This window comes from Nyctereutes procyonoides, unplaced genomic scaffold (genome assembly GCF_905146905.1).
Source record: "Nyctereutes procyonoides isolate TBG_1078 unplaced genomic scaffold, NYPRO_anot_genome, whole genome shotgun sequence".
NCBI lineage: Eukaryota > Metazoa > Chordata > Mammalia > Carnivora > Canidae > Nyctereutes > Nyctereutes procyonoides.
In genome coordinates, this window is record NW_026575046.1 from 28,677,399 (window position 1) to 28,693,063 (window position 15,665).

At 42.4% G+C, this 15,665-nt stretch overlaps 1 protein-coding gene across 4 annotated transcripts in view; it reads right to left on the bottom strand.

Annotated features, from left to right (window-relative positions):
• Window positions 1-8,841, bottom strand: part of CSNK1A1 (casein kinase 1 alpha 1) — a 49,314-nt gene extending 40,473 nt beyond the window's left edge. For all 4 annotated transcript variants that reach the window (XM_055325183.1, XM_055325182.1, XM_055325180.1 and 1 more), the window contains exons 1-2: window positions 8,710-8,841; window positions 7,902-8,008 (exon numbers count right to left, since the gene is read on the bottom strand). In XM_055325183.1, coding sequence (XP_055181158.1) covers window positions 7,902-8,008; window positions 8,710-8,832 — 230 coding nt within the window. In that variant the 5' untranslated portion in view covers window positions 8,833-8,841. The remainder of the gene's footprint in view (window positions 1-7,901; window positions 8,009-8,709) is intronic.
• Window positions 8,842-15,665: the final 6,824 nt, after the last annotated feature.

Genomic DNA, 15,665 nt, shown 5'->3' on the forward strand with positions numbered 1-15,665 from the left:
CTGGATGGCACAGTCAGTTAAGCACCCAACTCTTTGCTTCCCCTCAGGTCATAAGCTGGAGCCCCATGCTGCTCTCCGAGCTAAGCACAGAGTCAGAGCTAAGCAGAGTCGGCCTGAGATCCTCTCTCCTCTCTGCCCCTCCCCTGGTTGCTGGCTCTCTAAAATCAGAAAAAGAAATATTTAAATAAATAAATAAATAAATGCACATAAATTAAAGTAGAATTTCCCTATTATGAAACATTAGTGGCTTTTTAGCTGACACTATGCTGAGAAATACATCAGTAAGACATGGTTCTTTCCCCCAAGGAATTTCTAGAATGCTTTCTTATAGGAATGCATCTGGGATATGTGAGTATGAAAATGGTTTCAAATATTGGTGTCAGATACTTTTCAGAAATCAAAGCATTTGATTGTATGGGATTACAGTGTACTTTCCAGGGCCATGTTTCCTGGTATAGGATTTCCTGAATTAACCTCCCAATTCACAGGAAGAAGTAAGTTAAGAAACCAGGCTTATCAAATTATAGTAGGAAAAGATGGGAGTTGGTGGGTGTGGGCAGCAAAGAATAATAATAACCTTGAAATATGGCACAGTAAAATGATTCCTAAACTCTGCTGCACAACAGAATCACGTAGGGAGCTTTTATTAACCCTTGGTGCCTAAGGCATCCTCCAAACCAAGTAAATCAAAATACATAAGGTTAGGAGCCAAGTGTCAAGGTTTGTTTTTTTTTTAAGATTTTATTTATTTATTCATGAGAGACACAGGGGGTGGGGGCAGAGACACAGGCAGAAAGAGAAGCAGGGGGATCCCTGGGTGGCGCAGCGGTTTGGCGCCTGCCTTTGGCCCAGGGCGCGATCCTGGAGACCCGGGATCGAATCCCACGTCGGGCTCCCGGTGCATGGAGCCTGCTTCTCCCTCTGCCTGTGTCTCTGCCTCTCTCTCTCTCTCTCTCTGTGTGTGACTATCATAAATAAATAAATAAATTTAAAAAAAAAAAAAAAAAAAAAAAAAGAAAGAGAAGCAGGCTCCACGATGCGGGACTTGATCCTGGGACTCCAGGATCACACCCTGGGCCAAAGGTAGGTGCCCTACCTCTGAGCCACCCAGGTGTCTCTCAAGTGTCAAGTTTTTAAAACTTCTCCGTGTTATTCCAATGTGCAGCAAAGTTTAGGAACCACTGGAATAGTATGAAAAAGCAGTAAGATCTATTTAAACAACACATTAGGGGTGCCTGGGGTGGTGGCTCAGTCAGTTAAGCATCTGCCTTCCGCACAGGTCCATGATGCCAAGGGTCCTCAGATAGAACACCAGGTCAGGCTCTCTGCTCAGCAGGGAGCTTGCTTCTCCCTCTGCTGCTCTTCCCTCTCTCCCTCACCTACCACTCCAAGCTCTCTCTCATGTAAATAAACAACACATTAGCTATGTGAGTTTAGGCAAATTAACCACTCTGACTCTCACACATTATATAAAACCCCAACTTACAGGATTGACGGTTAAATAAGACCTTGTGCAATGTCTGAATAATGGTCGAGTCTACTTTTTCTTCTTGCACATAGATGGAAAAAGGACTGTTTGGCCACACTATAGTCAACCAATCCCATGACCCCAGGGCCATGACCCAAGGCAAAGGCATGTGCTCAATCTCATCAATTTATTATTATTTTTTAAAGACCTTATTTAAGAGAGGGAGAGGGCGAGAGAGAGCACAAAGCGAGAAAGAGAAGCTGACTCACTAAGCAGAGCCCCGTGCATGGCTGAATCCCAGGACCCTGAGATCATGATGTGAGCTTAAGGCAGATGCTTAACAGACTGAACCACCCAAGCACCCTTGATCTCATCAATTTATATAATGCATTATAAAAAAAAAAAAAAACCTCCTAGGACCTCATTTATACAAATTCCCTTTTATAAATGAAAGCTGGTATTACAAATTGCAGAATTCATTCTAGGTTGAAATCTACATGACATCGCACATGGATCTCTAACTCCTGGCTCTCATATAATGCTCTTTCCATTTCCTTTTATATGGAGGATCAGAATGCACTCTCCAGCTAAATCTTTTTGTACAATACTTCCAAAGTCCCCATTAAAACCTATCCCACTGAGGACTTTCAGAAAAGGAAAAAGCAGTATTCTAGTTCTTCAAAGGAGAATAAGGCAAAGGTCTCAATTGCCATTCAGAATTCAGCACCCTACCTTGATTATTAGGCAACTTGTATAGTCTATTGCATGGTGATAAAAACATTATTAACCTATAGTTTTGTGCATGGACAAATCATCATATCCAGAAAAAAATATGTAAATATGATCCAGAAGACCAACATTAAAAAAAAAAGCTATCTTGCCACAAAATGCAGCTTAGCAAGGATTAACAGTATTCCAAAAATAAAATATTCTTTATCTCAGCAGGGAGTGTGGGCTATACCAATGTATGCATTTGTCAAAACTCATTTGATGGCACATGAAATGCTATACATTTCACTACATATATTCATCTCATTCAAAAAACAAAACACAAAAAACAATCCAAAATCATAGAGGTGCCTGGGTGGCTCAGTGTGTTGAGCATCTGCTTTCAGTTCAAGTCATGATTCTAGGGTCCTGGGATGGAGCCCATGTTTCTCCCTCTCCCACTGCCTGCTGCTCCCTCTGCTTGTATTCTTTCTCCATGTCAAAGAAATAAATAAAATCTTTTAAAAAATAAAAATAAGGGTGAATCCCTGGATGGCCCAGTGGTTTAGCGCCTGCCTTGGTCCAGGGCATGATCCTGGAGTCCTGGGAGCAAGTCCTGTGTCAGGTTCCCTGCATGGAGCCTGCTTCTCCTTCTGCCTCTGCGCCACCCCCCCACCCCGTGTCTATTGTTAATAAATAAATAAACTCTTTAAATAAATAAAAATTAAAAAAACACTATAATATGTATTAGTTGGGACACCTAGGTGCCTCAGTGGTTGAGCGTCTGCCTTTGCCTCAGGTTGTGATCCCAGATCCTGGGTTCTAGTCCTGTATCAGGCTTCCTGTGGAGCCTGCTTCTCCCTCAATGTCTCTGCTTCTCATGAATAAATAAATAAATTTTTAAAAGATTTTATTTATTTACTCATGGAAGACACACACACACACAGAGAGAGAGAGAGAGACAGAGAGAGAGAGAGAGAGAGGCGTAGAGACACAGGCAGAGGGAGAAGCAGGCTCCCTGCAAGGAGCCCCATGTGGGACTCAATCTCCAGGATCACACCCTGGGCTGAAGGCAGCACTAAACCACTGAGCCACCCAGGCTGCCCAATAAATAAAAGCTTTAAAAAAAAAAAAAATTTCATTAGTCCTGTTCTGTGACTACTGGTCATTTAAATTTCAAGAGCCAATTGAAATGGTTTTGGAAACAAAAACAGTAACAAAACCTATCATTTTAACTAGGTATTCACCTAAATTCTGACAACTATTAAGGGGAGTGTGTGTGCCTGGGTGGCTCAGTGGATTAGGTGTGTGAGTCTTACTTTCAGCTTGCGTCAAGGTTTTGGGGTTGTAAGATTGAGCCTCACATTGGCATTGGGCTTCTGGCTCAGTGGGGAGTCAGTTTGGGATTCTCTCCCTCTCTCTCTGCCCCTCCCCGGCTCATGTGCCTGCATGCTTATATGCTCGCGCTCTCTCTACAATTAATGGATAAATCTTAAAAAACAATAATTAAAAAACCACATGAATCTAGTTAAATAATACAAACAATAAGTTGCTTACATTTATAGAAGACTTTTTCCCTTTCTCTGAATGAGGTCAAATTCCATTAAGTGAAGGAGGCATAGTATAAGTCTGGTAACCCTTCAGAGACTGCAGTCTAATTTATGAGATATTAGGCTGTACCTCTCAGGTTTCATTTAGTTCACAAATGCTATTTAAGCATCATTACATTATTTCATAACTAGAAATCCATTATAAGCCAATACAAAACACCTTTAGTATATTGTGGATTCAGTTAGTGAGTCAAAAAAAAAAAAAATCACACTGCTCATGCACCCAGTGATCTATAACAAATAAAGACATATCTGGTGTAGATGTCATCTTTGTTCTCTGATAACAGCATTAGAACTTATTTGCAAGGTATATGCTCAGTGCCAAAAAGCTAAGATTACAATTTAAGCTGTTTTTAACATTGAAGAGTAAGGATTAACTTGTACCTTATAACATCTTCTTTAATACTTGACATTCAGAGAGGGCAAAAAAAAGTGGTTGAAGACAAGGAACCAATTCTCCCATGCCCCCGCCATCACCTTTATTTTATTCCTATTAAAATGTATTCCAGGGATGTCTGGGTGGCTCAGGGCATGATCCCAGAGTCCAGGGATCGAGTCCCCCATCAGGCTCCCTGCATGGAGCCTGCTTCTCCTCCCTCTGCCTTATGTCTCTGCCTCTCTGTGTATCTCTCATGAATAATATATATTTCACTAACTTACTTCCTTCTAAATGATAATTGACAGGTCATCTGATGCAGATGGCATTTTTAAGAGTCCTTAGCGGGGTCTCTGTACTAAAATAAGACCCAAAGGTAGGATTCAGACCTAACATGAAGCTGTGATGAAATGCTTTCTAGCTACCATCATCCAAAAAGTCTTAAAACTTCAGAGCTAGATTGAGATCAACTAGGCCAGTGACTTATTCAAGTAGGGAACTCTATGCAAATGAAACTCTACCCAAAAGCTCAGTATAACGAAACTTGTTCCAGAAGAGTAGGAAACCCTAAACTTTTCTCTTCTGTATTCTTTGCTATTCCAAAAGAATTAGAAAATTACTAACTTGGTAAAATCCTCTTTATTTCCTAGATGAGAAAACTGATAGGCCCAAAGAGATCAAATGACTGACTGACCCAAGATCACATTGGTAAGGACAGATCTAAAGCTTGGTATCATAAATGCTTCTTTAGAGATCATGTTAATTCAATTCAAATTGAGTACCTTCAAAGAAAAAGAAGGTTGTAACAGAACAGAAATACAGTACGTTTTAATGAACTTCCAGGAGTTAATGATTTCAGTTCCTTAACTGAAGAATGACCTTAGTTTCTTAAACGGAGACTGAACACCACCCTCATTCCGCTCTTTACACTGAATACTATATGTTTTTGCATAATCTTACCAAGTAAAGATTAGTCAGGTTGGCTATGTGGGCTAGATCATTTTCAGCTCTTGTTTTAGGATATCCCAAAGTATCTTACTATAAATTCAAGCAGTTATGGGGTGCAGGGAAGATGAGTTAAGTGGAACTGTAGCAAAATCCAAATTGCTTTTTAAAAGTAAGCTCTATACCCCACATGGGGCTTGAACTCACAACCCTGAGATCAAGAGTCATATATGCTCTATTGATAGAGCCTGCCAGGGACCACAAATCTAAAATTTTATATTTATATCCAGCTAAAACAATGGTTAATACATAGACTGCTTCATTTAATCTTGATAAAGTCAATTTAATTCAGTACTTACCAAATAAATATGTACATGCTATATATAGATGTGGAAATAGTGGGGAACAGAAGGGATGGGATGACAGACACTCCCATCAAATAAAGAACACTTGATGTAAATCTTTCTTATCCTTTTCAATGCAGCAGAAAAAGTTCTCTCACACTTTACAACCAATGAACCACTATTGTTTCTAATGTACCAGACTACCACTTCGAAAACAAATTTACTCTTTCCCCACCCTCATCCAATTATACTACCTTCTGCATTAGAGACTACTCCCAGAAGCCACATTGTATTCTTGGATGCCCTCCCCCACCAGTTCAACCAAGCTTTCTTCCTTAGAGCCAAAGCCTGAAATCCCATCTCCTCTCCCAGGAAGCGCTAATGTGAAAGCCAGGTTAATCTCTCTAGCTCCACCCACAGTTTATAACTACAACTCTCTGTACTCAGCATCTTGTTAACAGATGCCTACTATTTTTTGCTCACAAGTTAATTTCATTTATTCATGTGCTTATTTAGTATATTAACTATGGTTCTTATTGGTCTGTATCAGCACTGCCTTTAAATAAAAGCTATCAGATAAAAGGGTTTAGCACTGAAAATGCCAGATGCTTACTGCTTTCTGAAAATTATTTTGTACATTAAATTCAACCCGATTTGTGAAATGTCTAAACTCTCTCAACATGGATGAATCTCAAGAGCATTATGCTGAGAGAAGTCAGACACAAATGACCTCATACTCTATGATTGCATTTATGTGTAATTCTAGGGAAAACCAAAGTGATGGAAAGCAAATCAGTAGGGGTCAGGGGTGGAGAGATATGTTTAAAGGCAAAAGGAAGGGAGTTTTAATTTTTTGGCTAACGCAACTGACTTTATTTTGAGGGACTAAAAAGCTAGATATTTTAATAAATATTTTCATTCTTTAAAAAGTTTTCTTCCATTCTTCCAGAATAACATTTATTTTCCCATACAACAGGTTTTGGGAGGGAGGGGGAGGTGAAGAACCGGAATCATTTAAAATCTCCCATTATCCTGGATTTCACATTCATCTACATTACAAAATAAACCTGAATCTTTTTTCTAAAAAATTTATCACTAACAACCAATACAACATCTTGTCATTCAATTTCTCCATTAAAAATAAAAATGCCTATCACCCCTGGAGATTTAAGGATAGTACTACATTGGCTGTTTCCACATCTGAATTAATGTATGCAATCCAGTTCTTAAATTCAAGGTTTTAAGAAATATAAACTGGAATACAAAGAGATTAGAGTAACTATCACTCCACTTAACTGTCTCTGGTTCTTTTTTTACAAATGTTATTTTTGACTGTTGAAAAATGGCTTGGCTTTAAACTACGCTTTAGCCTGTATTCGAGGAAGATGCTCCTTAATCTCAAAGTCAAAATAACCTTTAAAGTGAACCATTCAAAAAACCCCAATGTCTGTATCTGGTCATCTTTTATCCTATTACTGTTTGCCTTCACCAATATCCCATCCCTCCAAAAGGCCACAATTTCCCTGTAGTGAGGAGTTACTGGCCAAGTAACTCAACAGGTTAAAGTTACTCACCACACTGTGGTTCCGTGATTAATCTTTATTTTTAATGCAACTGATTTGAGTCAATTTCAACACAGCAATGCTCTAACTGCCTTTGCCATTACTCATGAAAATTTAGTACACAAGCTGAAATGTAGCAAACGCTACCCTTCATGAAAGAATAATCAACACCTTTAAAGGGGCTATGAGGAATTTTGCATAGTACAATTTAACCATTTCACATCCCATCTCGTGCAGAGATCACAGACTGTCATTATGCCATCTCCTTCCTTGAACCCCATGGCCGCCCGCACCTTTATTCTTGGCTTTTCAAAGGTTTAATCCACTCGGGGCTGCTAACCGGGGAACCAGGGAAGAATAACTTATGAACTCAAGCATAGCAAAGGGCAGGAATATGCGGTTGAGTCACGTCGTTCCGCCATTTTCTAAGCGGAGGAGGAAGACATGTTGGAACAAAAACACAACAAAAGAGCAGCCATTTCCCAAGCCAGCTCCAATAGCAACCCGAACTGGCCGAACCCGGTCACTTGGCACCTTCAAATCCACGCCACTGGATAAACCCAATAACATCAGAGGTGCCGACGTACCGAAAGCAGCAGACAACCCTGCAGCGTAGGGATCAAAGATGACCCGCATACTTAACTGCAAGTGAAAGCCTCGAGAGGAATGACGGCAGCTAAATGGAGCAGAGTGTAACAAACAAATTCTAAAGGAAGTCGGCAAACTAAAGAATCTCGGTGACTGTGGCGTCTTACGGTTCTCGGCAGTAAACCCAGGTAACTCGGAGAGGAAGGCCCGGATGCCGCTGGTGCTACTGCTCGCCTCTGCCCGTTTCCCCCTGGCCGTCCTTCCCTCGGTGCGACCGCCCGTTTGCTGACGGGTTCTTACCGTATGTGGGGGATGCCCACCCCACCTTGAAGAATCTTATAGAGTTTGCTCTCGTACAGCAACTGGGGATGCCTGGCCTTCTGAGATTCTAGCTTCACTGCCACTTCCTGCAGGGGAGAGAGGGGAGGATGGCATCAACATCCCTGAGGATTCAATGTCACTTGGGAGAGGAGGGGGAGACCTCGAGCCAAGCTCCCACTCGAGACTAGAAGGTGAAGCGAGAGCCTCACAAGAGAAAGCTCCCTTTGTGATTATAAAACGAGGCAACCGGCCGGCCTCAAAGGCCTCTTCAGGGGGTCGTGACGAAATCGGCACGTCCTCGAAGGTGCAGAAAATGATTCATCCAGAAAACGTAAGGAGAGGTTTGGAAGGAAACCGACGACGGAAAGCAAGAACCCCCGATATAATGAATCCATTGGGGGGAGGGGGGGGGGACGGGACATGGGCATCAGAGAAATACCATGTCGCCGTTTTCGCTTTACACGACGGCTTTAAAAAGTTCGATTAAAGAACGTTTTTAACAAGCCGGGAAACTTCATAGGTTCTCCCCGCGCTTCCTACCGGGTTCCTTGCCTTTTAGGGAGAGGGAGCGGGGGAGGCTCCCAAGCCAGGAAGGCTGCTCCCTCTCCCGGGCTCCCCTCCCCAGGAGGTGCGCGTGTGGTGGGCAAAGGCCCGGGCGCTACGGGGGCCGGCGCGGGGGAGGCCTGGCGCGGGGGAGGCCTGGCGCGGCGGAGGCCTGGCGCGGCGGAGGCCTGGCGCGGCGGAGGCCTGGCGCGGCGTGGCCGTGAACCCCACCCCGGGTGATTACCTCGCCGTTGGTAATGTTGATCGCCAGGTAAATGTCCCCGAAGGAGCCAGACCCGATCTTCCGTACCAGTTTGTATTTCCCTCCGACAATGAATTCGGCCTTGGAGCCGCTGCTGCTCGCCATCCTGAGAGACGAAGATGGAGCCTGGGGCCGAGCCCCGACACCTCTGAGGGGAGCACGGAGGCCTCTGGGGCTCGTCCGCGGAACAAGGCTGCGGCGGAGGGCGGCAGGAAGCGGACAACGTGGGCTCTCTCAAGGCGTTACGGGGCCCGGAATCGGCCGAGGGGAACCTGATCGCCGCCGCTCAGTCAGGGCCCGCGGCTGGTTAAGGGGGTCCTCGCGGTTACCAGACTGGGCCACTTGTTTCTGGGCGGCCGCCGCTGGCTCGCTCTCACGGCGACGTCGCGGGCTGGAAAAGGGGCGCGGTGGTGTAGGGCGGCGATACCGCTGCCACCAGCGCCGCCGGCTCCCGCCCGGAGGGACCCCTGTCACTCCGCCGACGCCGCCATCTTGTTGCTCCGGCTCCAGCCAACACAAAATGCCCCCAGTCCCCGGGAGCCGCTTCTTCACGGCGCAGAGCACGCTGGGAAAGGGATCTCGGGCGCTAGCCCCGGAGGGTCGACAGCGAGAGGGAGGGCGGAACCGGATCCGTGAGAGTCGCGGCCCACGCTCCGAGCGTCACCCCGTCACCGCCCAGCCACGCGTGCGTCCTGCATCCCTGCTGATTGCGCAGGCGTGCGGTGGCTTCGCCGCACCGCCCCCCGCCCCCCGCCCCCCGCCCCCCGCCCGGGGCTCCCTTCCACTTCCGGTCCTGCTACCTGTTAGTCGCGCCGGGGCCCTCCCGGTCTCCGAGAGTCCGCGCGCGGCCCTGGGCCTCGAGAACGTGTTAGGGAGGAGTCGCCTTCATTTTTCGTGGAAGACGGGAACTCCTGCCTTCCTTGGGAGTTGGGTTTGATCCTTTCTTTTAACCTTTGATCTTTCCTCGGGCCACGCCCTCAGGCCGGCCTGGTCCAGCCCACTTCTCTGTTTTGCGAGAGGCTCTCGCCTCTGGTGGCCAGGGAGAGAGCAGCAGCCCTTCCTTCCCCTTCCCGGCCTGGCTTTGGGCAGGGCTCCCGCATTTAGCAGAGTCTCTAGCGGGTTAGCCTCCTTAGGAATTAGGACTACGCGCTGTATGGAGTGCCGGGGAATTTCGTTGCACCGGGAGGGGAAGCGGGAAAGCAGGAATTCCCTTGCCTCTTTGTGTTGTCGTTCCACTGATACACTTGGTCCCCGGTGGGGAAAGAACTAACACCTGGTTCACGATTTTAGAGGCAGATGAGTCAACAGAGGATAAAATTTACAACTCTGGAAAAAAAAAAAAAAAAAAGAAAAAGAAACCGCACAAAGAAGTTATTCCCTCCCCCCTCACCTCGAAAGCTCCGTAGTCACACCTTGGTCATACCGAAAACTGCGGTACCGATCCCAAAAAAAAAGTGGAGTAAGGTGGAAATAAGTATTGCAAAATATGATTGATAACGGTTAAGACAGTAAATGTTCATGTTATTGTTAACCTTCATACATTAATTTTCCTTTTTAACAGAAGATTGATTAAAAAATCAAATCTTGACCACATTTTGGTTTACGAAATTTGACCTGAGAAAACGGCCTGGTAGAAGCGTTCATCTGTAATAGGAATGGACCCCTGATGAATGAATCAAACCTCAGCTGTAAAAATGCAACCGGAGTCTCTCAAAATGAGTTCATTCAAACGGAAATGGGAGAAAAATAGAGACAACCGCAGCCTGGAAAGCTGATCCAATAATAATTAGGGACGACTTTCATCCTGAAAGTTACCTTCGCTAAAATTCTTGCATTTTACTCTAATTCCGATTTAAATCCTTGTATTCATAAAGCTCTAATCCAAATGTGTTGAATGTGAAAACAGATCCCCTAAGCTTTAGAATGAAGCGGGTTTTTTTTTTTTTTAAGATTTTATTTATTTATTCATGAGAGACACGGAGAAACGCAGAGAGAGACACAGGCAGAGGGAGAAGCAGGTGCCCCCGACAGGGAGCCGGATGTGGGACGCGACCCCAGGACCCCAGGATCACCACCTGAGCTGAAGGCCGATGCTCAACCGCTGAGCCACCCAGGTGTCCTAGAATGAAGTTGTGGTCTACCAAAACTCAAGGTTGCCTGACTCCCAAACCAGCACTATTTAGTGACTCAGTTTTCATTTAGCGACTCTAAAGCACGGTTGGCGTACTTAAAATTCTCTGCTGTTGGATTCTAGTCTTAAAAAAAAAAAAAAAAAGCCAAGCATAAGCATCTTGAAGTTCCCAGAGATATCTACTATTCTGCTGATTTTCTACCACAGACTCCAAAATTTAACGGATTCCACAGCTTGAGGAGTTCCCCACACTGGGTGGGATATACATTTAAGGCGACTTTTTGATGTGGTGAGGATAGAATTGCTCCAGTGTAGGAGATGGAATGGGGGAAGGGGGTTGGGGTGTGCATGGAAGGGAGTAGATTAAGGATTCCCAAAGCTTTGTGTAGGGACAGGGGCAAGTCTAGCAGTTTTCCATAAAGATATTAGAAAAATAAGAGCAGTATAGTGCATATTTTCTTCCTTTATTTAATTTCAATTTGTACTTTATTCTGAGATTTTATCTGAGTTTTATCTTCCTACACACGTCATTAAAGTGTCCTCCCTCTTAAAAAAAGATCTTATTTATTTATTTGACAGAGAGGAAGCATAAGCAGGGGGAGCATCATAGGGAGAGGGAGAAGCAGGCTCCCCAATGAGCAGAGAGTCGGACATGGAGCTAGATCCCAGCGTGATCCCAGCGTCCTGTAAGCATGACCTGAGCTAAAGGCAGACGCTTAACCGGCTGAACCACCCAGGTGCCCCTACAGTGCCCTTTTTTTTTGTAAAAGGGTGCCAATGGTAGATGATTGTTTTGTTCTTTTGTTTGTATCCGTATTTGTCAAAGTTAAAAACTGACATTTTTATGTTTGCCCTCTTTTTTTTTTTTTTTAAGGTTTTCTTTATTTATTCATGAGAAACACAGAGAGGCAGACACAGAAGCAGGCTCCATGCAGGGAGGGCGATATGGGATTTGATCCCTGGACTCCAGGACCATGACCTGAGCCAAAGGCATGTGCTAAACCCTGAGCCACCCAGGGATCCTGTATGTTTGCCTTCCTTTTTGGTTGTTGCTGTTTATTTTGAACTTTTATAAACTTTTGAAAACAAACACACTGGAACCCACCCATCTAAATGACCTATAGAAGCCCTTCCAACTTTGAGATTTGCTTTAATGTGTATATTTGGTGAGCTGCCTCATTTGTTTCCTGCCTATTGTAGTCACTATTCCAGCATTGACAATATCCAGCAAAATGCTCCAAAATGCTGATTTCAATTACTCCCATCTTAAGATTTAGATTTGTCCAAAAAAAAAAAAAAAAAAAGAAAGAAAGAAAGAAAGAAATTTGTCAGGTTTAAGGGCAAATGTTGGAGGGGGAAATGTAGAAAATAAAGTTTTTAGGCATTGACTATGACTCAGCCTTTTCCTTAAAATCATGTATCATTTCTGGTAATTTTCAACCTCAGCAATTGAAGAATTACCTGTTTTTGGTGCTACTATTAAAGTTACAAATCATTCTTTACATATCGAATCAGCAGCAGCTTTGGTGTAATGGAAGGAGTCTTCTAAAATGTGCCAAAATGCAATTCTTGGATCACATGAATTCACTAAAAATACAACCAAAAATATAGACTAAAGATTTTAGACCTTGAGGGAAATTTAGAGATCATCTACTTCAATAATCACATTTTTAAAAGCTTTGCAATGTACACAGTGGCTTCACACACATTGTGTCTGCTAGGACACAAGAGGCTTTTCCAAGATCACATAGATCTTAGTGACAAAGAAAGGTCTAGAACCCCAACCTCTAACCAAAGGAATTAGAAAAAGGAGTAGAATGAAATTTAGGACAATCATCCCCTAGTGATTACTTCTATGTTCATAAAGAGGTCAAAATGAATTGAAAACTTTGTAAAGCCACAGTACTTACCCAAGGAAAGCTCACAGTAACCAGAGTGCATTTTTGAGTAAAATGATAAAAACAAGCACAATAATTATAGATGGATGCTGTAAGGAAGAAAATGAAAACAAGAGTGGTCTGCCAATCTCAGAGTTGTTTTGTACAAATAAATAGAAAAAATGGAATGTCTTTTTTTTTAAGATTTTATTTATTTATTCATGAGAGACACACACACACACAGAGAGGCAGAGACAGGCAGAGGGAGAAACAGGCTCCATGTAGGGAGCCTGATGTGGGACTCGATTCCTGGTCTTCAGGATCAGGCCCTGGGCCAAAGGCAGCGATAAACCGCTGAGCCACCCAGGGATCTCTGAAAAAATGGAATGTCTTAGAAGATGTCAAACATTGTCTTAGTGCAGTTCAACTGTTAGACTGCTTTGTGCACAAACAGCATTGGATAAGTAAGTTAGTGAAGTCACTGAAAACAAGTCCATCAGAAATGTCCTGTTGGATCAAAGTGATGATCCATTTAGTCTGTTTAACAGTCTTTTACGGTGACTGCAATTTCTGCATCCCTCTCTTGTCTCAGTTCCTCTTTTCCTCCTCATCATTGTTCATGAGGTTTTGTAAAAGTGGATTGCTGCATCTATGATAGCTACTTCAAATACATGAGACATTCTGTGAACATTTCTTAACTTTCAATGGAATCATTATCCATTAATGTATTTAATTTCATTCTCTGAACTTATTTATGCTTTTGACTCATATGGCTTCAAGATTCTGAAGATTGATAAGTTCCATTGTATGCTACCCAATGACTTTTTAATAATCATATATAGATATAAAACATGTACTGTTCTTTTTCTTATAAATAACAAATATTTGAGGTGCCTGGATGGCTCAGTTGATTAAGCCTCTGGCTCTTGATTTCGCTCCAGTCATGATCTCAGGTTCATGAGATCTGGCCACATCAGGCTCTGTGCTGAGCTTGGAGCCTGCTTTGAATTCTCATTTTCTCCCTCACCCTATGCCCCTCCTTTTACATGCACTCTCTAAATGAATGAATGAACAAATAGATAAATACTTTAATAAGTGACAAATATTCGTTTGAAAAATTTAGATAAATCAGAAAAAAAAAGAAAATAAAAATCTCTTAAGAGATAATCACCAAGTGTTAACATTTTTCTGTGTATAAATACCCAGTCTTTTTATATGCATGTTGTGTGTGTGTGTGTATGTTAGGTGTGAGTATATCTATCAAATATGTGTATACATATATTTATTTATTAAAATTTACAAGTTCTCATAATGCACATTCAGTTTTGAGATCTGTTTTTTTCCTCGGTTAATAATTTGTTGGACACATGTTTCCATAGGTTAAAAGGAAAACCACAGGCCCAAGATAGCCTCTCCTGAGTAAAGGCCCCAAGACAGTAGACCCGGCCTAATCTAATTGTAGTTTCAACCTCCCTCAGAAATGTAAGCCTTAACCGGTCAGTCAAGAATTTGTGATAACCACCAATGAGATAAACTGTCTCTTAGGCCTCCTCCATCTCCCCAAAGGAAGGTGAGGTAATCTGTATAATGAGACCCCTTGCCCTTCCCCCTCAGGGGAGGTGATCCTGGTGGAAACAATCCTTTCTTTTCTTTTGTGTATAATTTTCTTGCCCCACCCTCATTCCTATACAAGCCTTCCATTTTGTACAACTGCTTGGAGCTGCCCTCTACTTGCCAGGTGAGATGCAATGTACAGAATCATGAATCATTTAATAAAGCCAATTAGATGTTCAAATTTACTGGGTTGAATTTTGTTTTTTAACACATGTAACTTAAAAAATCATTTTTATTTTTATTTACTATTATTATTATTTTTTAAGTAGGCTCCACACCCAGGGTGGAGTCCCAACGCAGGGCTTGAACTCACAACCCTGGGATCATGACCTGAGCTGAAATAGAATCTGAACACTTAAGCAAATGAGCCACCCAGATTCCCCCAAAGAATCATTTTTAATGTCCACCTATAAGTATATATTCATGGAACAACATTTAACCAATCCCAATTGAGTATTCTGGTTATTTCCAAACTTTTGATAGCATAAACAATGTCTCAATGAATATTTGTGTAGCTAAATCTATGCTCACATCCAAAATTAACTGATTAGGATATATTTCTAGAAATGCTGTGAGTTCTTAAAACTCCTTGTATCATAAAATCTTCCATTTTGGTACAGTTTGTGATGATCAAACTCATATTCATGAACTATCCTCTCATTTCTTAAATTTATCTTTATGAATTTAAATCTTAATTTTCTCACTCTATCCTTAAAAGAGGTTGTTAGGTTTTCTTTTCTGACCACCTGTTGTAAAACCTAATAAATTTAGTTAGAAGGTAGCTTTTCTTTGCCGCTCTACTATTCCTTTCCCCACCCATTTCAAAATCTCAAGAATTTTGCAAGTCTGTGGTTTACAAGGATGTGCTCATACAATTGAAAATGACCCTATTATGGACACAGCTAACAAGACACATTTGTTGGCCTTTAGTGAAACAATTGTATTCTACAGATATTTAGATTTAGTTGAAGAGAGGGGAAGACTAGTTTCCTGTAAGAGAAAATGAAATCAAAGACCTCTCAAAATCAAGACTGCAGTTAACCAAATGGAAAAACAGAATAATCTCATATGTTTTCACATCTCCTATATTTCACATGAGCTCAAGTATTCCCATGAAAATAAGTGTACAAGGTCTTAGAGATGGAGAAGAATTCAGCTCAACAGTGTTCTAAAACTTAGATTAACCTAGAGTTTACTACAGTAATCTTAATTTAAATGCTTAAGTTAGGCACTTCAGTGTACTTTATTAAATGAGAATGTGTCCTTCTTCACCTATGTAGGTAAATCATTGCCATCTACAGTTAGAGTAGTAGAGG